At 35.0% G+C, this 24,061-nt stretch overlaps 1 protein-coding gene across 4 annotated transcripts in view; it reads right to left on the bottom strand.

The window, feature by feature from the left end:
• RBM27 (RNA binding motif protein 27) overlaps positions 1-24,061 on the bottom strand; it is a 65,474-nt gene that overhangs the window by 18,920 nt on the left and 22,493 nt on the right. For 2 of the 4 annotated variants that reach the window (XM_005209576.5, NM_001193172.1), the window contains exons 7-14: positions 23,464-23,751; positions 19,313-19,447; positions 12,011-12,175; positions 10,008-10,157; positions 7,858-8,002; positions 7,282-7,435; positions 4,772-5,068; positions 3,331-3,471 (exon numbers count right to left, since the gene is read on the bottom strand). In XM_005209576.5, the coding sequence (XP_005209633.1) occupies positions 3,331-3,471; positions 4,772-5,068; positions 7,282-7,435; positions 7,858-8,002; positions 10,008-10,157; positions 12,011-12,175; positions 19,313-19,447; positions 23,464-23,751 (1,475 nt within the window). The remainder of the gene's footprint in view (positions 1-3,330; positions 3,472-4,771; positions 5,069-7,281; positions 7,436-7,857; positions 8,003-10,007; positions 10,158-12,010; positions 12,176-19,312; positions 19,448-23,463; positions 23,752-24,061) is intronic. The other 2 variants (XM_024994218.2, XM_024994219.2) reach the window with 1 other exon arrangement.

Here is a 24,061-nt window from a genome sequence, read left to right as displayed (position 1 = left end):
CTCTCTGGTCAAGTTTTCCCTAACATACTCCACTCTTATTTTTAAATTAACTTTGAATATATCATATAAGGGACACAGATAAATGTGTATAATACTAAGAAATTATAAACACTTAATACTAAGAAATTTGTAGAAAATTCAATCATGTATACATGCATACATGTATACAAATACAAAACTTCTCTCAATCAAACATTTAATTGCTCTAAAAATTAAACTATTTTAAATACATAGGAAACTGAAATACTGTAGAAATCTGCACAGATGATGTTCATGTCATTATTATTTATCAAAATAAAAATACCAATAGCTATAATTTACTGAGCACTTATTTTCTTTTGTGTTTTACCAACACAAAATTTTTTAATCCCCACAGCAACTGAGTTTATTGAAAGGGAAACCAATGCTTGTCAATTATCTAACACAGCTATTAAGAGTCAGTCAGCACTGTGTGACTTCAAAAACTGTGATTGTTTTTGTTTTCCCATCTTTTAGTATTGATGATTTTTTTTAAATAAACAGAAGTACAAAATCATATATATATATATATATATATAAAATGATGCATCCATCACCAAGCAGCAATGATCATTTACATTATTTTATGTAAAATAACATTGTTATATTTAAATCCCCAACAATATCCTCATAACAAACACCACATATTATTTTATCTGTGGTTTTTTGTTTTTTTTTTTTGGCTTCACCATGAGGTACATGGGATCTTAGTTCCCTGAAGGGGGGGGTCAAACTCATGCCCCCTGCATTTGACACGTGGAGTCTTAACCACTGAACTGCCAGGGAAGTCCTTGTATTTCAGTTTATCTCTAAAAGATAAGGACTCCTTTCTTTTTTACATAAAACCACAATACGATCATCACACTAAAATGGTAACAATTCTTTAAAACCATTAAATATTTACAACTCCAGATTACATTATAATTTTCAAAACATTTTCCCATATTTGAATTAGGATGTACTAAAGTCCAGGACGGAGAAGGCAATAGCACCCCACTCCAGTACTTTTGCCTGGAGAATCCCATGGACGGTATAGGCTGCAGTCCATGGGGTCGCTGGAGTCAGATACGACTGAGTGGCTTCACTTTCACTTTTCACTTTCATGCATTGGAGAAGGAAATGGCAACCCACTCCAGTGTTCTTGCCTGGAGAATCCCAGGGACGGGGAAGCCTGGTGGGCTGCCGTCTATGGGGTCGCACAGAGTCGGACACGACTGAAGTGACTTAGCAAAGTCCAGGAGGAGAAGGGGATAACAGAGGATGAGACGGCTGGATGGCATCACCGACTCAATGGACATGAGTTTGAGTGAACTCCCGGAGTTGGCGATCGACAGGGAAGCCTGGTGTGCTGTGGTTCATGGGGTCGCAAAGTGTCAGCCACGACTGAGCAACTGAACTGAACTGAACTCAAAGTCCATATAGTATAATTGGTTATATTTCTTTAAAGTCTCCTCTAATTCTGTTTCCCTCTCCATATTTTTGCTTTAATAAAGAAAAACATTTATTTGGCTCCACTGGGTCTTAGTTGCAGCACATGGAATCTAGTTCCTTGACCTTGGATCAAACCTGGGCCCCCTGCACTGGAAGTGTGACGTCTTAGCCACTGGACCACCAGGGAAGTCCGTCCATATCATTGTAAATCACTTGTTGAAGAGACCAGGTCACTCATCCTGTTGTATTCACCACAGGATTCTATGGTATCCTTTAACATGTTTCTCTGACCTCTGAATTTCCTTTAAATTGGTGAAGAGTTCTAGAGTCTTAATGACACTTTTTCACTCTCTGAAAGGACGCTAGTGATCTTTGACAAATTCTTTGCTTTCTGGTTTGACAAAATATTCTAGGGCTCATCTGGAACACTGTCAGCCCCAGATTTGGGAACAGACATTTCTTCAAGGATCCCTGGTTCCTTTCAATGCTGGGGACGGTAGTGTCAGGGTCATTACCAATCAGGCTGGGTTATTGTTTCCAGACCTTTTTAGTGGACAGAATTGAGAGATGTTCTGGAGGTTTTTAAAGTTGTCTAGTTTCCTCTATCCTTGCCGTAACCACCAAGATTTAAATTACATGGATTACTTTTTGTTCTTTTTTTCTGTTATAAACAAATACTTACATGTGTTCACTGCCCCTACTTTCTAACAATGGCTGACTACATTTTTTGTTGCATTTTATTTCTTTTACTTAACGTATCCTGATAATCACCTCATGGTATATATAAAGATACTCCTCATTCCTCTGCAAAGTACACATATGCATTTGGGTGGATGTACTACATTTTTAGTAACCTATTGCCTACTGATTGATATTTGGACTGTTTGCAGTCTTTCACTATTGAAAAGAGTCTATGTTTCCTAGTCTTGCTCATATGTCTTTCCATAGTTTGACAAGTACATCTTTGGCATAGTTCTTAGAGGAGGATTATTGGTTTAGAGTAAATGCATACATAATTTTAAAGCATAATACATAGACAATGCCAAATTTCAAGGGGGTTGTACCATTTAGCATCTCTGTCAGCATATAAATTTCAGATCCTTGTAGAAATTACCCTGGTTTATTAGGTAATTTTAAAAATGGACCTAATTTTTTTTTCCAATCAGGCTATACAGTCATCCTAATACCATTCACCAAAAGCCCATACATTCCCCGCTGATCTCAGATAATGTGTTAGCATATAATATATCCCTATTCTTTTTTTTAATATAAATTAATTTTAATTGGAGGTTATATATCCCTATTCTTAAGTCTATAAATCTCAGTCTCAGATTTTGTTTTAGTGCTCTCTCATGTGCCAGTATCAAATTGTTTGAGTTGTACAGACTTCACAGTGTTTTTAATATCTAGGAAAGCTATCCCCACTTGTTCTTTTTTAGTTTTCCTAGCTCTCTTGGGAAAAAACAATCACCATTCTAGAGAGTAGCCATATAGATATATTTTCAAAAGCAAAGGAAACTAGTTAAAATCGTATTTCAAAATTTGACTTTTCAATTGATTATGACTGAATCCCCTTCATGATGTTAATTAAACATGACAAATGATTAAAGAAATGGATTAATAAAGACATCTATTAATAAATGGCTAAAATTCTCAAATTCCCACTTAGCTTTGAATAGGGAAAGAAAATTTAGCAAATTTCTGGCTCAATCACTGAAATTTAGGGAAGTTGACCAGCCAAATTTAAAATTAGATGTCACAACTATCTTGATTGAAGAACGAAGACATTACAAATCTGGGTGATAATCAATCTGTTAATTTCTTTGTGTCACTGAACAACTCCAATTCTAAATATATGCAAAGGTTCACAGAAATATATACCTGGCAATCATCTCCAGCACCACCTGACTGATTCAACAAGTGTGCTGCATCACTCTGGTTACCACTGGCATGTCCAAGACGATGTTTCACAGGAACTTTATTAAGAACATATGCCCCTGATGTCTGCGGTTTGCTCATTATCTGCATATACAAAATAAATACATTTGTGGCAGAAGTTTTTTAAATGCCTAGGAATGATACAAATTTAGGACTGATTACCCTGGGGAGGAAGACACAGGAATGTGAAGGTAGAGTGCTTCTATTATTTATAAGGTTTTTTTTTTAAGTGAAGAGGGAGACATATAAATGACTGTTATTATCCATACTCTTTTGGATGTCTGAAATATATCACAACATAATGCAAATATATGTGTATGTACTCACAAATAAAATTAGTAATTTTTCAATGATCCCTTCAATTATGTAATGCTGAAAGACTTATGGGTTTTGACAGTTTAATAGGAGTAACTGTGATAAGACCACCCTAAAAACATAATACAATCTCAGGCTGCATTAACAGCACGGGGTCTAATGGATCACAGAGGTGACTGTATTACTTTTATACACCATTTAGCCAACACCTAGGGAAAGCCTTTACCTTCAGGACCTAACATGAAATGGGACAGAGACAAAAGAAATGAAAACTTAACTGCAAATAAACAGGATGGTGAATGGAGTTAATACTAGGTTCTGTTAAGGAACATGCTTCTTATTCTGAGTATATTTAATTCAAACAAAAGAATGCCTAGGAGATTATCAATATCATCAATGTCTGAATAGTTCTACTGCAGGGTGATTTGCTCTTTCCTTCGTTCATCTATTCATTCAAATATGTTTAGAGCACTATGTGCCAGGCCTTGTTTTAGGCACCAGGGATAGAACAAATAAAACAGACAAAATCCCAGTCTCCTGGGCTCCCATTTCAGTTTTCAAAGAAACAGAATATTTCTATATGAGAAAAAATAGGACAAGAGGGTGGGTATAAGAGTGATTGATTCTAACACAAAACAAAGAAGTTGTTCTAGATTCAGGTTGTTCAGTGGTGGATGGTTATTGTAACTGAGTGTTGAGAAGATGGTATTTCTTAAACATGAAGATTTATGGGCCTTGTACCTAGAGACTGACTCTGTAGATGTGAGAAGGTAAGACCCAAAAATGTGCACCCAGGTATGTGATTCTAGCACAGTGCTTCTCAAACTTCAAGGTACCTAAAAATCATATGGACAGCCTATTAAAACAGATTACTGAGCCCTACCCATTCAGTAAGTTGAGGTGAAGCCCAAAATTACATGTCTAATAAGCTCCTAGGAGATCAGATGCTGCTGGCCTACAAACCAAACTGGCTGGCTCTGATGTAGAAGACCAAAGACAACAAATTGAGAAACAATGATCTAGAGGATAGGCCAAAAGGACCTTTAATTCCCTGTGAACCCCAGATTACCTTCTGAATCCCTCCATGTACTGATGAGGGAGGAGACTGGGCCACCAGCACCTGCTGCTGATGAAGGTGCTGTGGCAGGTGATGGTGCTGCTGTGACAGATGACTAAGTGTTTGTTGTTGCTGCAGGAGTAGCTGTGTTGGAGACTGTAGTGCTGGTTGCTCATTATTTTCCCTGTGCCATAGGACTCGAATGAATCGGTTGTTTAGAACTGCTTCAGTACTAGAAATGGCTTTTCTGGCCTCTTCATTAGTAAGATATTGGATGAGGGCTGCTTCTGGATCTCCCTTAAAAGCAACCTATAAGAAAAAACAATAGCAACAACAAAACACAGAAATGAGTGATGATAGGCAAGTAAATATATAAATTACTGATAAAGAATTCAAAAGCAGAAAACAGCCTGCTGAAATCCATTGTGAAGTATATGTAAATAAAGATAGTTATCTCTTATAAGGTAACATATGTATTTCAATATTATATATGAACGAATACTAGATCATTTAATAAATAATCCTAGTGATGTTACATAACCACTTGAGAAAAGATATAATAATTCCTTCCTGATATCTTACATCCAAATAAACTTCAGAGACAGAAAATGTTTTACAATAAACAAACAAAACAACCCACAAAAACCCAGGGAGAAGAAGTGAATATCTGTATACTCTGAAGGTCTGGAAAGCCTTTTTACAACACATCTATAAATGCAGGACCATAAAGACAAACAGCAGATTTGACCAAATAAAATCTTAAACCACTGTCAGTCCAAACAAGCCAAAAACAAAACAAATGACAAAATGAAAAAGTAATTTTAATATATATAACAAGCAAAGGTTTGGAAAAGCATTATTATACTGCCTTCACTTAAAAAAATGAGCAAAGACAGTGGATAGGTAAATGCAAAAGTATTGCAAATGGTGTATATAAATTAGAGTCTACGTAGGAATAAAAACAAAGCAAATTCAAGTAAGTACGATTTTTCACTTATGAAACTGGTCTAAAAATTTTTAATGGATCTGTATTATAGTTTTGATGAGGCCTCATAAATTGCATTTGGGAGTATCAATTTGGCTGTTCAAATAAAAAGTTTTAAAATTTCCTTAATTTCAGCAATGTGTCATTAAAAGAAAAAAAAGTTTATCCAGAAAGAGCCTTACCATAGCATTGTTTCTATTAAAAAAAAAAAAAAAGTAAATTTCCCCAGAGAATAGTGTTTATATAAATTATGGCCTACTGCTATGGACTGAATTATGTCCTCACTAAACTCATACATTGAAGCCCTAACCCCCAGTGTGACTGCCTCTGGACACAGGGCTTTTAGGAGGTAAACAAGGTTAAATGGTATCTAAGGGACAGGACCCTAATCAGACAGGACGAGTGAATTTACAGGAAGAGATCTCTCTGTCTCTTACCCTCCCTCTCCTTCCAACACGTAAACACACAGCAAGAAGGTGCCATCTGCAAACCAAGATCCATATAGGCTAGTACCTTGGGTTCCAGGCTATGGTATTTATTATAGCAACCCAAGCCGACTAATATACTCATCTACATTAAGCTACCTATTTTTTCTAAATGCCATAAAGAATAATGACCTAGAACAATTTAAGAGAAAAAAGGTAGTTAAGAGATAGGTAAACTATATTTTGATTTGATGGCAACACTAAGTAAACTGACTGAAATACCAATTTAAACACATCTTCTACTTATTACCCTCAATTACAGCAAAACACTCAACCACCAAATTGGTAAATTCAAAAACTTCACAAGCACATAGCAAAATATAAAAGCTATGATTTACCTGATGTTAAATTTTAGTATCTAAAATTCTCACAATTAGAACCATGTTTAATCAATTAATATTTCACAAAAGCCAGTTCAGTAGACAAAAATACAATCTTAGAAACTACCAAAAATCTCACTACCTAGTTAGAATACTAAAGCTGGTAAAAAAAGTCATTTGTCCAGACATAAAACTATGAACAAAGATACAATAACCAGCCCAATGTCTTTCAGGAAGAGTTTCAGAAAGAAACCAAATGCATTCAGAGGACAAATTCAGCACAATTTCAACGTAAAGTTGGGCATACAAATACATGGTGGGATTTAAAACACATAGCAGAGATGATCAAACTAATCACTGATTTGCTTAAGCAAAAGTGAGCTGTTTCCAAAGATACATTATGGTCTAGTGGTTAAGAATCTGCCTGCCAATGCAGGGAACACAAGTTCGATTCCTGGTCCAGTAAGATCCCATATGCCACAGACCAACTAACCCCATGTACCATAACTATTAAGCCCAGGTGCCACAACTATTGAAGCCCATGTACCTAGAGCCTGTGCTTCACAACAAGAGAAGCCACCACAAGGAGAAACCTGCACACCGCAACAAAGAGACCTACACAACAAGAGAAAGCCCCACACAGCAATGGAGACCCAGTGCAGCCAAAAAGAAATAAATCCTTAAAAACTACATTATATATACGGATTCTGTCACCAACATAGCCACACCTACCTGGATATTAACAATAGTTCCAAATTTGCTGAAGTGTTCGTTGAGCTTGGTAATGTTGTTCAATTCCTGAGGGATTTTCTTGACTTCTAATTTGGTGTTTGTATACTGATTCTTTCTCAAGAATCCTGGTTTACTCTGATTGTTATTCCCTTGTCTGAAAGGAATATTAACAGATCTGAATAATCTCCTACATTATGCCCTAGGCAAGAGATAATCAGCAAAGAATATAAGTTTATATTTATTCAACTGTCTTTTATAAGCACTTAACATCCTTCAGATATTAGTAGGTAACTTTCACATTATCCTTATTACATAAGAAGAGAACAGGTGCAAAGAAAGACTGATGTCTCAATAATTATAAAACTGGGCTAGGCCTAGAAATTATTAATATCTGTTATCAATATTCTGTTGACTTTTTAATATATAAGACATACTAATGATGCCTCTGGGAACCTTAGCTTTGATACACATAGAATGAAAATTAATATTAATGACAACTCAATTCTACAAATTTACTAATGCAAGCAAAAAGCCAAAAACATCAATTAGATGTTACTAATAGGCAAATTCTCTTACTTTCCCAACCAAGGTTTCTTCGTGAGTGGCCCTTCCAAACCACTCATAGCTCTTTTCCGGCTATCAGGTTCAAGAACTACTCGGGTTATGTTACTATTAATTGAAACAGGAACCGGTGGTTCAGTCTGGATGACAATGTTAGCAGCTGTTGAAAACAAAAATTAACATTACTGGCAATGCATTATATTTGGGGAATTTCAAATGATTAAAATATTTAGTCCAAAAGTTAAAAATCACTGTGAATAGTACCTAATACTACCACTTCCTTTTCAGAAATGTTTAACAGTAAGAATAAATTATCAATTGCCTCCCTTTCCTCCTTTTTTAAAGATACAATATATATGTTTAAAAAGTCCTAGCCAACTCTAATGACTGAGTCAAGCTAGGATCATAAATGGAAAGGGGAAAAAAAATCAGTTTAACAGTGTTGGAGAATGAGATACTTAACCTGATGCCAAAGTACCACTCTACAAATTATTTACTTTACAACAGAAAGCTAAACAATTACTGCTCTAGGTAAGTGATCAAATTTATTAGACCATAAACAGAGTGGAATATTTATCTTCTTATATGATTCAATAAGAGGTTCACATGGATAGGATATTACTATGAAATTACGATTTTCTTATATGTGGCAATATTGTGATTATATAGTACTATGTCTTTTTCTCAGATGTAGACTAATCTCCAAAATTTACTTTCAAGTGATTCAAGAAAAAAAATGTAAAGGGAGAGGGAAGGAAGGAGAGAGGAGTGCACACAAGTGAGCATTCATGCCCAAAGCTGATAAAACCTTAACAACTGGTGAATCTAAGTCAAAGTATCTAGGTGCTTATCGCACTTCTGATTTGTAGCTTCAAAATTATTCAAACTTAAAAGCTGAAAGGAAAATTCAAAGCTAGTATTATAAATTAACACATTTCATTCACAATAGTTAGGACTAATAAAATATTGGGTTGGTCATAAAGTTTGTTTGGGATTTTCCATAATATATTAACTTTCACCAACCCAACACTGTATTAACACACTGACCTTACAACAGGTTGTCAGTGGAAAGAGGTATGCTGAACAAAAAAAGCAAATACCGACGCAAAACTACACATGTTACATTCTGAGTATTCTTCATGACTTTTAGCAACTCCACCAAAAGTAAAATTAATAGCAAAGAATAACAACTGTGGGGCTGAAACCCATGATCTTCCCACTAATTTGGTAACAATATATGCCTTATAGCACAGAAAGAAAGAGCCTATTCTTTGGAATTAGATTAATGAGCTAATTAATCTAGCCTCTCTTAGTTGGCCTGAGTGTCTTTAACTGTAAAAAGAAGAGTAAAAATATTAATAGTACCTCATTTAAGAGTTGGTGGTAAGAAATACGAGAGATAATAATGTATTAAAAAGCATTTGGTTTAGTCTTGTAGAGTTTACCTGTAGTGGCAATAGTACTATTAATGGAAGTAAAGAATAGTAAACAGAATCAGGATAAGTAGGTAAGAACAGGAAAATGTCTACCAGATAAGTAAATCTGGAAAATATTATCAGGATGGCCCATGGCCAATCATTCAAACTGAAATTAAATACCAGAAATCTGACTATAATAAGAAACCGGAATCTCATCAAACTCTTTAACCAAATTTGTTTTGAGTGGAGATATTAACCCATATTAAAAGCAATACTTGCATTTAATCTTTTAAGATTTGTGGCTATACTTTATAAAGGTCCTAACATACGGTTATAATCATGAACACTAACAACAGTCAAAGAATAATTTTATTACAGTGTTTTAAGTTCTGTGTTATTAGTACGAAGCATAGCTCTTAAAATACAAAGTAGGCCATTAAATGATTTTATTCCTGGAGGAAGAGGGATCATGTCCTCTTTCTACATCTAACATCCAGCACAGTGCCTAGAATAGCCTAAAGTCCTACAAAAAGAGCAATTAGTCAACATTAGTATTACTTTTACTTAAAAATAAATATATTCTGCTTAAAGCTTTAAAGTAATATTTGGATATAGATATTCAAAAACATTTATGAGAGATCATTACATAATATCCTTCAGAGATAAAGAATTTTTAGACCTCAGTGAGGTCAGAAATGCCATGCCCAAATGACATTTAGTATGACAAAAAGTTAAAGGCAGTATCACCTCTTGGATTTGCATCCATATCTCCAGATGTTAGGCCAATCAAGTTTGGGCGCTGTGTCTGCGTTCTTGAAAAAAACTGTCTATATTGAGATCTACCAGAACTGGTAATACTAGGAGCTTCTGGATTATAACCATCAGGTTCATAGGTATCTGAGGGAAAACAAAACAACAGAACACGTAAAAATCAAGAGTAAACAATTTATTATAAAATAACCACAAAAATGTATTTTCTTCAACAAATAAAATTATATCAACCCACATGTATTTCTCTTTGAATTAAGAGTAAATCCAGTCACAAAATACAGACATGCAAATCCATTCTGAATTATGGATATGTTTCTGGATTCATTTACCTAATGTCATTTTTGTCCTCTATAATAATCACATAATTAAAACTTCACTGCACATTTTTAATAGAAATGTTCACATATACAAACACCATATACAAAAGACTGAGTTTCCTCTGTACTCATGTCTCACCACTTTCTAGGTATTCTTTTAATTAAAAGAGAAACAATAAATCTATTAACTTGGTTATCTGCATTTTTTTTTTTGGCCACACTACACAGCATGTGGACTCTTGGTTCCCCAACTGGGATCAAACCCATACCCACTGCATAAGGAGTGCAGAAATCGTAACCAGTGGACAGCTGGGGAAGTCCCTGGCTATTTGCACTTTAAACTAGAGAAAAGAGTCAATTTCATATGTAAAATATATTTTAAATGTTGTATTTCAAACAGCTAAATAAGCTAAATTTTATATTTACAAATGTAATCATTATCTTACTACCACCTGCCTCATCAACACATTTTTATCATCTTCTCTATATTTTCTCTACAACTGAATATTTAATTGGGTTTTTTTTGGCCACTCTCTGCACAGCATGCGGGATCCTAATTTCCAAACCAGGGATGGACCCCAAGCTCCTGCTGTGGAAGCATGTAGTCTGAACCAATGGACCACCAGGGAAATTACTAAAAATTTAATTTCTAAAATTCTAATGTTAAATAAATATTTTATAAGCATTGAAAAAGCATTCTGAAAGTGTTCATCTCCAAAACATCCTCTGCATCCTACACAGAATCAAAGAAAGGTTAAGATGGAGTGAAGACATTCTCTCAAATGCATTTATAAATCCTTGCAGCTCTTTTTTTTCTTAACGGAAAAATTCCTTTGTGGCTCATATTAGATTTTAGCTACAAGACAAGGTACCTTTTACATTTTTATTACTAGCCAATCAGTTCTGTAATTCAGAGTATAAGATCAGCAAATTATAATTAAAAAGTTTCCAGTGATTAATACAATTTGGTACTCCTGACAGAAAAATCTCCTACATTAAGGCTGCAAAAAGTTTTAAAGAAGATATATAATCAAATAGCCTTGTTCTAATAATTCCTGGGACCACACAGAACCCCAAGAAAACTGAAGGTCCTTTAGTTAATTATGATGAACTGAGATCTAAAGGCAAAGTGAAAAATGTTAAAAACCTCATGAGACACCCTCAAAGCACTCCACGTATCTTCAAAAATGTCAATAGGAGGGAAGAGTTTTCAAGAAATCATTATACACAGTCATTCCATACAACAGGGGCAGAGGGGAAAAAACACATGTTCATCCATGATCAGCAAAAAACCACGTTTTGTTTTGTTTTAGAAAAAAATTAACCTAGCTTTTCTTGTAACATATAACTGATTAGAAAACATTCAAGTAGATACTGTTCCTATCTGCTGGATTAAAAACTAGTTCAAGGAACTGCATGACCTTAGTTACTGAGGCACAGAAAGTAAATACAAAGGACACCGGAGATGACAGACACATAGGAGGCCTAATCATCTAGGGGCACTAGGGACAAACCAAAGGAGCACAGAAACAGAAAACAAAACCACCTGGGAGCTTTAATGGGAATCTGTGAGAGCAGATCAGGATACCAGGTCACCTCTTAGGTTGGCCAGTTTATGGTACAAAAGATCAGAGGTGGATGGCCATCTGTAGCAAAGCTTACCTGGGACCAGAGGGGTGGGGCTGGAGACTGAGGTATGGTACCCAATGGAGGATCCCATGAGGTTTCGAGGTGGCACCAAACGAGCTGCCAACAGAGGAGGCGGTGTCCCCAACTGAAGTCGCTCAGATGCAGCAGCACCATGTTCACGAGAGTACATGGGCTGTCCTACAGAGGAAAGAACAGGAGGGCAGCTGGGATTGAGAGTCACAAGCTTCTCTAAGTAATGATCTACTTCCTGAGACTTGAGCCAAGAACAGAGAAAGTACACCAATGGGAATAGTACTTGAGAAAGATGCTATTAATATTCTTTCTAACTCAAGAAAGAGACATGCAACTGGGTAGGATGCACTGAGGTATAAAGAAAGGGTACGAATTAGGTAGTGTGACTGCATAATGTCCGTTTTTTATCATCTTAAATGGAATAACTACATGCTGATCTTACCAGAAACTGATCAACTATATCAAGTTATTGACAAAGGAGCCCTGAGCTATTATTCATGTAGAGTTTAATATTCAGGGAGACGTGGTTATAAAAGCTGTCATATCCATTTAAAAAAGATAAAAACACTCCTCCCAAATTCATATAATTTCAGGTATGCACAAACTATTCCCCTATCTGGGAGCAGAAAAAAAAAAAAAAAACGTAATAAAGGAATTAAAAAAAAAAAAATACCCACCACAAGCATACTCTCACAGAGAATAAGAAACATTCAAAAGAAAAACATAAAGACAGTGAAAATCTGCTATCCTGTAAGTAGGTGGACAACAAACAGACAAGAGGACAAAATCCCACAGGATCAGACTAGCCACTGTACACATAAAGTATCTCAGATATTACAGACCACTTTTGGAAAGAAAGCACATTTAGAATTTATAGATGCAAAAATGGCAGAAACAATGAAGCCAAATTATATAGAACAAGATTAAAAAAGACAAGGTATCAAGGAGCAAAACCTCTCTTTGGTTGGTTATTTAATAGTATCTTTTTCATTTACTACTCCATATGAGACCTATTTTTAAGATTTACTCAATATTTTGTATCTGAAGTCAGACATTCACTATGTGACACAAGACAAAGTAAATTTAGATTTTTTAATATGATGAAATATCGTTATAAAGTTGTAAAATTCCAGAAGACTTTTAATACACTTTAATAAGAAGTCAAAAGCAACCACTTGATTTCACAGTAAATGTAGAGAAGAAATGGATATGGTATACTTTCCAATACATGGAGAAAAGGTGGCAAATCATATTGTATAAGGGGACCACATAATTGTGTGCTTAGCACCAATCTTTTCAAAATTTACATGAAAAAAGATCAATCATTACATTGCAAATGCAATCTAACATATCCTCAATGATCTGAAAATAGCTGAAGCATGATACACTGCAGAGAATTCCTTGCAGAATGAAGTCATGTGCTAAAGAGAAAAATGGGAAGTACAATTTCAGTTCATATGACTAGCTTAAATTTATGATAAAGCATTTCATATAGCATGTGTATTTAATTAATAACTATCTCAAAGTAAATGAGAAACTAAAAGGCTAGTTTGTACAATGCCTTTTTAAAATGAATGACAAAGAACATGCATTCCTACACTTCAGAAAGATGGCTGTTTATTCAAATGAGGCCTGATTTTCTTTAACATCTATTCAGATCTCTAAATACTATATGAAAAATAGAGTTCCTTAGGTAAAAGGTTGATTCTAGGTCTGGATAGAAAACTTGTACGATGAGTCTGGTACACCTTCATATAATGCTCCAGAAGCAAGATGGCTACCAAACACCAGCATGTAAAAAATACAACAAAGCAACCTCCAGAAGCCAACATGAAGAGGCTTCCCATGGTCAAATAAGAGCCAATCTGAACACCAAAAAAGGCCACAATGGGGTGAAATATACCAAACATTAGAAATCCATGAGTTCATAATGATACTTAGAAAAAGTACAGTGGTCCCTCTGGAAACAAACTCATTTTCTGAAAACTGATAAATTAAAGGACAGAAGCATTTATCCTGTCTTTCCCGTAAAAAGTACATTTCAGGTTAACCAAATGGTGAACACTGCCAAGTTCTACTTTGTAGACTGTCAGCCAATAAATGTAGAAGAAATCACAGAACTAGAGTATCACATTTTTATAGCCCCCAATAAAGCAAAGAGAACTGGGCAGGGATCACAAACAACCAAGAGCAATTTTTTGAAAGGATGGATCAGGATGAAAACACCTGTACACAGTGATCAATATTTGTAACACAGAAAGGAGACAACTTGATATTGTACACCAGGTATATACTGCAGTAGGAAGTACAAAACCCCATCAGTACAACATTCATGCAAAATAAGGAGGAAAAAAACCCTAAATGTGACCCTATTAATCTACATCTAGATAAATCTCCAATTTCCAGAAAAAAACAGGGAATAGAGGAATGCATTAAATGTCACCAGCAGATGCAAGATACGCCAAGTCTAGATTATGGTAAAATTCTTTAGGACAAATTATCTGCTCCTTCAACAAGTAAGTGTCAAGGGAGAAAAAAAGAGGTAGGAGAAATTGTTATGGATTCAAAGGCTTAAGAAACACATCAACTAAATGTAATGTGTAACCTTGCTTGGATTCATCTTCAAATGAACCAGATATAAAGGAATGTCTATGATACAACTGGGAAATATGAGCACTGATTAGATACTTGACAATAATACCTGTTATATTTTGGGACTGTGATAAAGTATAGTAATTGTGTGTGTGTATTTATCCCTTATCTTTCAGAGATTTATAGATGAAATGGTATGTTTGGAACTTGTTTTTAAATAATCAAGTCAGGAGTGAGTTACAGATAAAGCAAGGTTAATCAATACATTGATAAATGTTGAAACCAGCAACTGAGTAATGACGATTACTACAGTGTTTATTCTCTTAGGTATATTTGAAATTTTCCATAATAAAAAGTTTAAAAAAATCAAGTTGGTTATAATGATGGTGAAGATAAGCCAGTCATAATTTAGATTCATTCACTTTAGTTTTTTCTCAAACTTTTATTGGAATATATTTGATTTACACTGCTGTGCCAATTTCAGATGTACAATTTGACTCAGTTAAACATAAATATAGGTGTGTGCATATATTCTTTTTCAGATTCTGATTCAATTTAGTTTTTATCAGTGTAGAGTGACTGAATAATTTCAAAATGCAAGTCTCCTAAGTTCATGCTCCTATTGTAAATCATTCATGTATCTTATATGTCTGATTGATAGCAATATTTTCATTCTTTAGAGTCAGATATGACTGAGCAACACACACACACACACACACACACACACAATGTTAACTCTAGTCTTTTGAAGATAGTCTTTATTCAAACTAAAATTTTAGCTACTCTTTGTAATTCTCCTGACTTTGTCTTCAAGTGTATTCACAAGGGAAAAAAAAGTCTTAAGATGAGTTTTAAACTGAAAGCTCAATCAGAAGAAAATAGAAAGCTATACCTTCCAATTATTGGCCATACTTGTTATGTGTCCTCTCTATTAGAATCCAAGGTCCCTGGCATACTTTTTAAAGTTTCAGGGTCTAAATGGTGCCTAGCACATAGTAGGAACTCAATACTTAACACAATGGATGAAAGTTTATTTACTAACTGCATCCCAATGACATTTAAGTGTTTCTTAGGATGAATACCTTTATTTGATATTCATCAGACATTATTTGAAATGGGCAATATGACAACTAATGCAAAACAAATCCAAGTAACACATGAGGGGAGAGAAATTCTAGACAATATATGACTCCATAGACTGACTTTTCTAGACATCAAAATCTGTGACTGTGCACAGAAAAATGTTATGTACTTCACAGAATTAAATGAGGCATCTCAAGTTTAAGAATATGATGTTTTAATAATCGTACACAGCTAATAGGAAATATATTCTCTGAAAGATAAAAGTAATTTATGTAAATTCACCTGAAGACTGACAACTGCCTTTAACCTAAGAATCAATCTTTAGGCTGTTATATTCTACTACTAATCTTTCACACACTCAATACAAGGAGCTTAGCAGGTACAAAATATTTCTATTACATCTTCTTCAAAGAAGCAAAAGAAACAAGTCAAATTTAAAGAAATATAATTTAAAATGGTTCTGTCCTGTGAAAACAAAGCAAAACAAAACCTCAAACCCCAAAACCATACACTAAACTGGCGACTCTGAATTTGGGTAAAAATGCTTAAGTATGTCAAAGGAAATAGTTGTTTTTAATAGGTGTTTTTCCATACACTTCCAACTGTATTTCATTATTTAAATCCTTTTCAGAGTATCTGTGACATTTTAATTCAACAAAAACCAAATTTCATGTTTTTTTCTAAATTATAACCATACCTGCCATTAAGTTTTAAATAGCATTGCCAGGAGCCCCATATACCCTACACAGTTATACAGTGGGGAAATTCTTTTTCTTCTTTTAACATCCAATTGTGCTCTTCAAAACTGAGTGACAATTAGACTAGATGAAGGTTTTATTTCGGGCAGAATTAGTTCCTTTGTTACATGTATTTCTGAGGCACTCTGTTGCTTTATTTTTAACACCAAAATACACTGTAATTGGTTTTTTGTGAGTTTGTAATTTTTGACATATTTCTTTCCCACTATTAGATTTTTAGCTTCTTCGGAGAAAAATCATCTCTCACTCATATTCCCAGTACCGAGCATTGAACAGACCCTATTCCTACCTCTACAATACCAGATTTCATTTATCTATGTTTATTTGGGTCCCTATTGATTAAATTTTCACAACTATCATATGATATGCTGTTCTTCACTTATACACACTTTCTATGCTGTGAATATTAATGATAATTTTTTTAACTACAATTTTTTTATAATATTTTTTCATTAAAACCAAAAGGGAGCTTTTGTCATACTAAGTCAAGTAACTGAGACAGAGAAAGACAAATAATCATGTGCTATCGCTTATATGTAGAATCTAAAACAATGGTACAAATGAAATATTTTGTTTTGTTATCTACAAAATGAAATATTTTGTTTTGTTATCTACAAAACAAACACTCACAGATATAGAAAACAAACCTATGACTATCTAGGGGAAAAAGAGAAGTGTGGGACAGGGAGGATAAACTGGGAGACTGGAATTGCCATATACACACTACTATATACAAAATAGATAACGAGTAAGGAACTAGTATATAGCACAAGGAACTCCAGTCAATTCTCTGTAATGACCTATACAGGAAAAGGATCTAAAAAAAAGAGTGAATATATGTATAAATGTAACTGATTCACTTTGCTGTACATCTGAAACGAACACTACATTGTTAATCAACTATACTCCAACAGAAATTTTTTTAAAAAGCTGAAAAAAAAAATTGCTGGATTTTGTGCCACAAAATTAGATATACATCTGAAGTAGAAAATAAAATCTAATGTTGGAGGAAAAATTCAAATGGAATCACAATGTTAAATTTAACAATATCAAAATAAATCGTAATTGCCACTTTTTTTATAAATTAAAAACAAAATGAAATTTTTATGAGTCAAAATGCTAAATTTAACAATATGAAAATGTGTCATCTGCAAAAGACTTTCAGATAAATAACCCATTTTTCATATTTACAAGTCCAAAAGCACTAAGAAATAATGCTAAGAGCTGATTTAGGGAGGGGAAAGATGAAACAAGACTGGTAACTGTTGAAGCTGAGTGATGGGAACATGGGAGTTTATTATACTACCTTCTTTATTTTTATATATGTCTGAAATTGCCCATAATTAAAAAAAGAGAGCAGTAAAATAAGCACCGTAACAAGATACTATAGTAATTAGAAGACTGTGAGACACTAAAAGTAAAACAAAATGGCTAGTTATTTAACTATCATATATGGTTTCTGTCCTGAGAAAGCATAGCGGAACACAGGAGGAACAGCAGCACTGAAGAATTCTCATAGGAACTGTCCTGGTTGGTTCTCTCAGGCAACTAGCTTAGCAGCATTATATGGTGTAACGTGGAGGGAAAGTGGGAGTAAAATATATTGGAGTCAAAAAGATTGCAGCAATAATAAAAATGTGAAGTGATTCAAGTGTGGATGAGGGCAGAAACCATAGCGGGAAGAAAGAGAAAAGGATGCATCTAAGAAAAAGAGGAAGAATTTTTCAATTAACTAGAAATAAAAAAGCAAAGCAATGAGTCAGTCATGATAGGGTTTTCAATTCTAAGTGATTAGGTGGGTGTTATTTACATTAGCAAATAAAGACAGGGATTGTGGAGGTAATGGAGACTTAGAGGAAAATAATAGGTTTTGATTTCGGAGAGGCTGAAATTTATAGAGATAATCATAACTACAAAACTATAACAATAATTCCTTATGTATAGCTTAAGGTGCCAGATACTATTCTAGATGCTTTATATGTATTAACATATAACATGTTTCCCCAAAATAACCTTAATGAGGTGAGTAATGTTACTATCATTTCTATTTTTTACAAAAGAGGTAATTAGGATGTAAAGAGGTTAAGCAACTTGCCTAAGGTCATAGTGACGTAAATGATGGAACTGGAATTTGAATCTAAGCTTAATTACTTTCCTGAGTTGCCTCCCTAGGTCATGACAGAGATGAAGAAATGTTTATGATAAACACAGTTACAAAAAAGGTGAATTTATAAAGTTACCTAGCTCTGTAAAGAAATTCTCACAGTCTGACAGTTTTAACAACCAACTACTTTATTTTTAGGTTTCTGAAGAAAGAAATTTTTCTTTTAAGCCTTTGTAAACTAAAAACAACAGTAACCAAAACTATGAAAAATAAAAGACAGGATTCAAGAAAAACATATTATTACAGTTAAGCATCAATGTTACAAGATAGTCTAACCACTAAATACTATAGTTTAAATGATGCTATGCTCGTTTCAGCATTACAAGTTAAATAATTAGGTGTATTTTATGCGATCTTTTGTATGCTCTTAGGAGGTAAGTCTTAGGCTTTGGAAATTCAATCAGAAGAACAATTCTTGAACAGAAGCTTCAAAATATAATTCCTTTAGCAGAAGAATGTTGCTACACTATAGCAGAGCAGACTTCTCCAATACAGAAGGCCTTGTCCTTCTCTCCCATCATCACACAAAATTAAAATACAGTTACAGAACATAACCACACAGTAAATTGCCCTGTAAACACAAGTATAATTTTGTATAGATAGTCCTTAAAATAGAAATTAACTGTATTTTTTTAAGTGTTCTGAGAAAACGTCTGGCTTTTCTATGCCCTAACAATTTTATTAATAAATCAAATGTGTACTTACGTTCTGACACTGTATAAAGGAGGTTCTGGGGTAAAGGAGGAGGTAGTCTTGCTCCTACTGGTGCAAGATTGGGCACTGCACTTGTCCCAGGCTGGTCACGGTTGTTGATCAAGCTTGACTGTGTTATGGGTGGTCCTACAGACAACAAAAAGGGAGAGCTAGAGCAGTAATGTTTGCTACATAATAAAAACACTCACTACACCAAGTACAATAAGGATATTCACATATAAAATACCTACTTTGGTTTAGAACAGAATAAAGAAATTTGATATGAGCAGGCTTGAGCACTCAGAGGATTGTTAATTTAAATGACATTTTAGTTCTGTAATAGACTAATCTAGGGTGGAAAAAGGGCAGAACTGGTTGCATCTGGAGGCTGGGAGTAGAAAATGGCCAAGAGATTTGAACAAACTTTCTGGGATGATAATAAAGTTCTATAGAACTCTTAAATTAATGATAAACATATTTGAGTGTATCTATGTCTAGAATGTACTGTGAAATGCGTTAAAACTAAAAATGGAGAGATGGAAAGATATATGATGACACAACATGAAAAAGAAAGTGTGAATCACTCAGTTATGTCTGACTCTTGATGACCCCATGGACTGTAGCTCAGCAGGCATCTCTGTCTATGGAATTCTTCAGTCAAGAATACTGGAGTAGGTAGCCATTCCCTTCTTTAGGGGATAGTAAAGTGCTAACTGTAGAAGCTAGATGGTATTTGTTTCCTTGAAATTTTTCTTGGCAAAGTGTTCAGGGGGAAACAACACTCTTAGATTTAACTTTTACACAGATATGTTCCCCCAAATGACGTAGGATCTTTTATTGTGAGAATTTCTGTACATCAAAGATGCCTTTTTATCTGAGAAATTAAATCTCAACTTGAGCTTTACAATTATACCATTTATGTGACAACATTAAATACTCACAACCCACTGTTAAAAGAACCATATTGCTGTTGACCAAATCTATGCATTAAATGTATACAAACCTTTATCAATTTTAATGAAATGTGTTCTACAAAGAATTTTACTGCAGGAAAGCTATGCAATGGGTACATGATGTCATATTAAACTATTTTTGCAACTTCCAGTGAGCCTATAATAATTTTAAAAATTAAAAATTTTAAAAAGAATTGAAAAAGTACCACTTAAATAAACTGAATGGTAACCATTTTTTCAAATAATTTGCCAACTCTTAAAACATTAAATGTCTTCAGATAGGTATTTTCTTATACCTCTGTACACATGTAAAAAAAAGATCTTCATGATCCAGATAAATCACGATGGTGTGATCACTCACCTAGAGACAGACATGCTGGAATGCGAAGTTAAGTGGGCCTTAGGAAGCATCACTACAAACAAAGCTAGTGGAAGTGATGGAATTCCAGTTGAGCTATTTCAAATCCTAAAAGATGACACTGTGCAAGTACCTCACTCAACATGCCAGCAAACTTGGAAAACTCAGCAGTGGCCACAGGACTGGAAAAGGTCAGTTTTCATGCCAATCCCAAAGAAAGGCAATGTCAAAGAAAGCTCAAACTACCGCACAATTGCACTCATCTCACACGCTAGTAAAGTAATGCTCAAAATTCTCCAAGCCAAGCTTCAACAGTACGTGAACCGTGAACTTCCAGATGTTCAAGCTAATTTTAGAAAAGGCAGAGGAACCAGAGATCAAATTGCCAACATCCGTTGGATTATCGAAAAAGCAAAAGAGTTCCAGAAAAACATCTATTTCTGCTTTATTGACTATGCCAAAGCCTTTGAGTATGTGGATCACCACAAACTGTGGGAAATTCTTAAAGAGATGGGAATACCAGACCACCTTACACTCCTCCTGAGAAATGTGTATGCAGGTCAGGAAGCAACTGGACATGGAAAAAGGACATGGAAAAAGAGACTGGTTCCAAATAGAAAAAGGAGCACGTCATGTCCAGGAAGCAACTGGACATGAACTGGACATGGAAAAAGAGACTGGTTCCAAATAGAAAAAGGAGCACGTCAAGGCTGTGTACTGTCACCCTGATTATTTAACTTATATGCTGAGTACATCATGAGAAACACTGGGCTGGAGGAAGCAAAAGCTGGAATCAAGATTGCCGGGAGAAATATCAATAACCTCAGATATGCAGACACCACCACCCTTATGGCAGAAAGCCAAGAAGAACTAAAGAGCCTCTTGATGAAAGTGAAAGGAGAGTGAAAAAGTTGGTTTAAAGCTCAACATTGAGAAAACTAAGATCATGGGATCTTGTCCCATCACTTCATGGCAAATAGATGGGGAAACAGTGAAAACAGTGACAGACTACTTTGGGGCTCCAAAATCACTGCAGATGGTTGACTGCAGCCATGAAATTAAAAGACACTTGCTCCTTGGAAGAAAAGTTATGACCAACGTAGACAGCATATTATAAAGTAGAGACATTACTTTGCCAACAAAGGTCTGTCTAATCAAAGCTATGGTTTTTTCAGTAGTCATGTATGGATGTGAGAGTTGGACTATAAAGAAAGCTGAGCACCGAAGAATTGATGCTTTTGAACTGTGGAGTTGGAAAAGACTCTTGAGAGTCCCTTGGACTGCAAGGAGATCCAACCAGTCCATCCTAAAGATCAGTCCTGGGTGTTCATTGAAAGGACAGATGTTGAAGCTGAAACTCCAATACTTTGGCCACCTGATGCGAAGAACTGACTCATGTGAAAAGACCCTGATGCTGGGAAAGATTGAAGAAGGGAGGAGAAGGGGATGACAGAGGATGAGATGGTTGGATGGCATCACGGACTCGATGGACATGAGTCTGAGTAAACTTCGGGAGTTGGTGATAGACAGGGAAGCCTGGTGTACTGCAGTCCACGGGGTCACAGAGTCGGACACAACTGAGCGACTGAACTGAACCGACACATGTAAAATGACTGCTCCAGAATTTTCTCAGTTATATTTTAAAAATTCAGTCTTATTTCTGTTTTAGCTCAACTAGCAACTGTTTTTTTTGAAATGATCATTTTTAAACATTTCTCCTAATTTTGGTGAATTTGATAACAGCATATTGACCCCCTTTTTTTTGGAAGTCTTTTATCAGTAAAGAGATTCATACCGAAGTACATACTGGTGAAATGCTCTGATATCTGAAAAATACTTCAGGGAAAAAAAGTAAAAAAAATTGTGTGGGGCAGGCAAGAAGAATAAATGAGACAAAAACAGATGAATATTAACCATTGAATTTAGATGATGAAACATGGTATATTATTATTCTACATCTGTGTGTATTCAAAAATTTCCATAAAGGGGAAGAGAAATTGGATGAAGGCAGTCAAAAGACACAAACTTCCAATTATAAGATAAATAAGTACTAGGGATATAATGCACAACATGATAAATATAGTTAACACTGCTCAATGCTGTATATGAAAGTTGTTAACAAAGTAAATCCTAAGAGTGCTCATCGTAAGAAAAATAAAATTTTTTACTATTTAATTTTATACCTATATGAGATGATGGATGATCACTAAACTTACCGTGATAATCACTTCATGATGTATACAAATCAAATCAGTATGCTGACACCTTAAACTATACAGTGCTGTATGTATATAGATTAATATAACTGGAAGAAGAAAACCCAGAAAAGTCCCATAACAAAATGTTTTAAAGAGTATTTCAATATTCTCTTAGAGATTTTCTTTAAAGATGCTGCTGCTAAGTCGCTTCAATCGTGTCTGACTCTGTGCGACCCTAAGGACAGCAGCCCTCCAGGCTCCTCTGTCCACAGGATTCTCTAGGCAAGAATACTGGAGTGGGTTGCCATTTCCTTCTCCCCTTTAAAGATGGAACTTTCACTAAACTACTGGCATACTCTTTTTTTTCTGACCTCTTCAAAATGCTGGCTTTCTATCAACGAGCAAGATTTTGACTCCAGGTCAATATAGGTTAGGGCACTACTAATAAAATTTACACTTGGAGGTACTATAAATAATGCAATAATGCAATATGACACTGGGTAGAAAAAAGGGAAGAACATCTTAATTATGGGAATATATTCCAAATTCTATTAATAATTTATTTTTCAAATTCTTAAAATCTAGTGTCAAGTTACATAAAAGGGATGGATTCCTTTAAATATTCTTCACTAAAGAAACTATACATATACTTACGTGGTATGGGAAGCACAACAGAAGGTGGAGGCTGGCCATGTCCTTGGGGAACAGGAAGTCTCATGCTGTGGCCAGGGCCTGGGCCTGGGCCTGGGCCCGGGCCTGGACCAGGGCCTGGGCCAGGGCCTGGCATTGGAGGCATTAACATTCCAGGAGGCGGTGGAGGAGGAAGCCCAGGAGGAGGTGGAGGGAAAGGAATCATGCTTGGTAGAGCAACTTCATCAACAACCAAGGGATCATTTCCATGATCAAACTGACAAAGGTCACCAAGTACACAGAATCCTCTTTCTGTAAGAATCAAAGATAAATTTCACTATGATCTACACTGAGTTCAGCAAACAATTCCCTGAAACATCCACCAATCTGATTTATGGAGTGCTTTTTGTGCAAGGAATTTAAAGCCTTCTTAGTGTTATTCTGTTACCATTGCATATTCCTGAGGTAGGAACAGGTGTACTCTCTACTTGCTATACTGTGACACTATGCTTTACTGAGACAGCAAATAATCAGGTCAAAAGCAGGCTACCAACCACTATCAGATTAACCCATTTGCTACTGAGTTTTCATAATAAAAATTCAGATATTTTAAATAACTTAA

Source organism: Bos taurus, chromosome 7, assembly GCF_002263795.3.
Source record: "Bos taurus isolate L1 Dominette 01449 registration number 42190680 breed Hereford chromosome 7, ARS-UCD2.0, whole genome shotgun sequence".
Classification (NCBI taxonomy): Eukaryota; Metazoa; Chordata; class Mammalia; order Artiodactyla; family Bovidae; genus Bos; species Bos taurus.
This window is presented reverse-complemented; position numbering and strand designations above follow the sequence as displayed.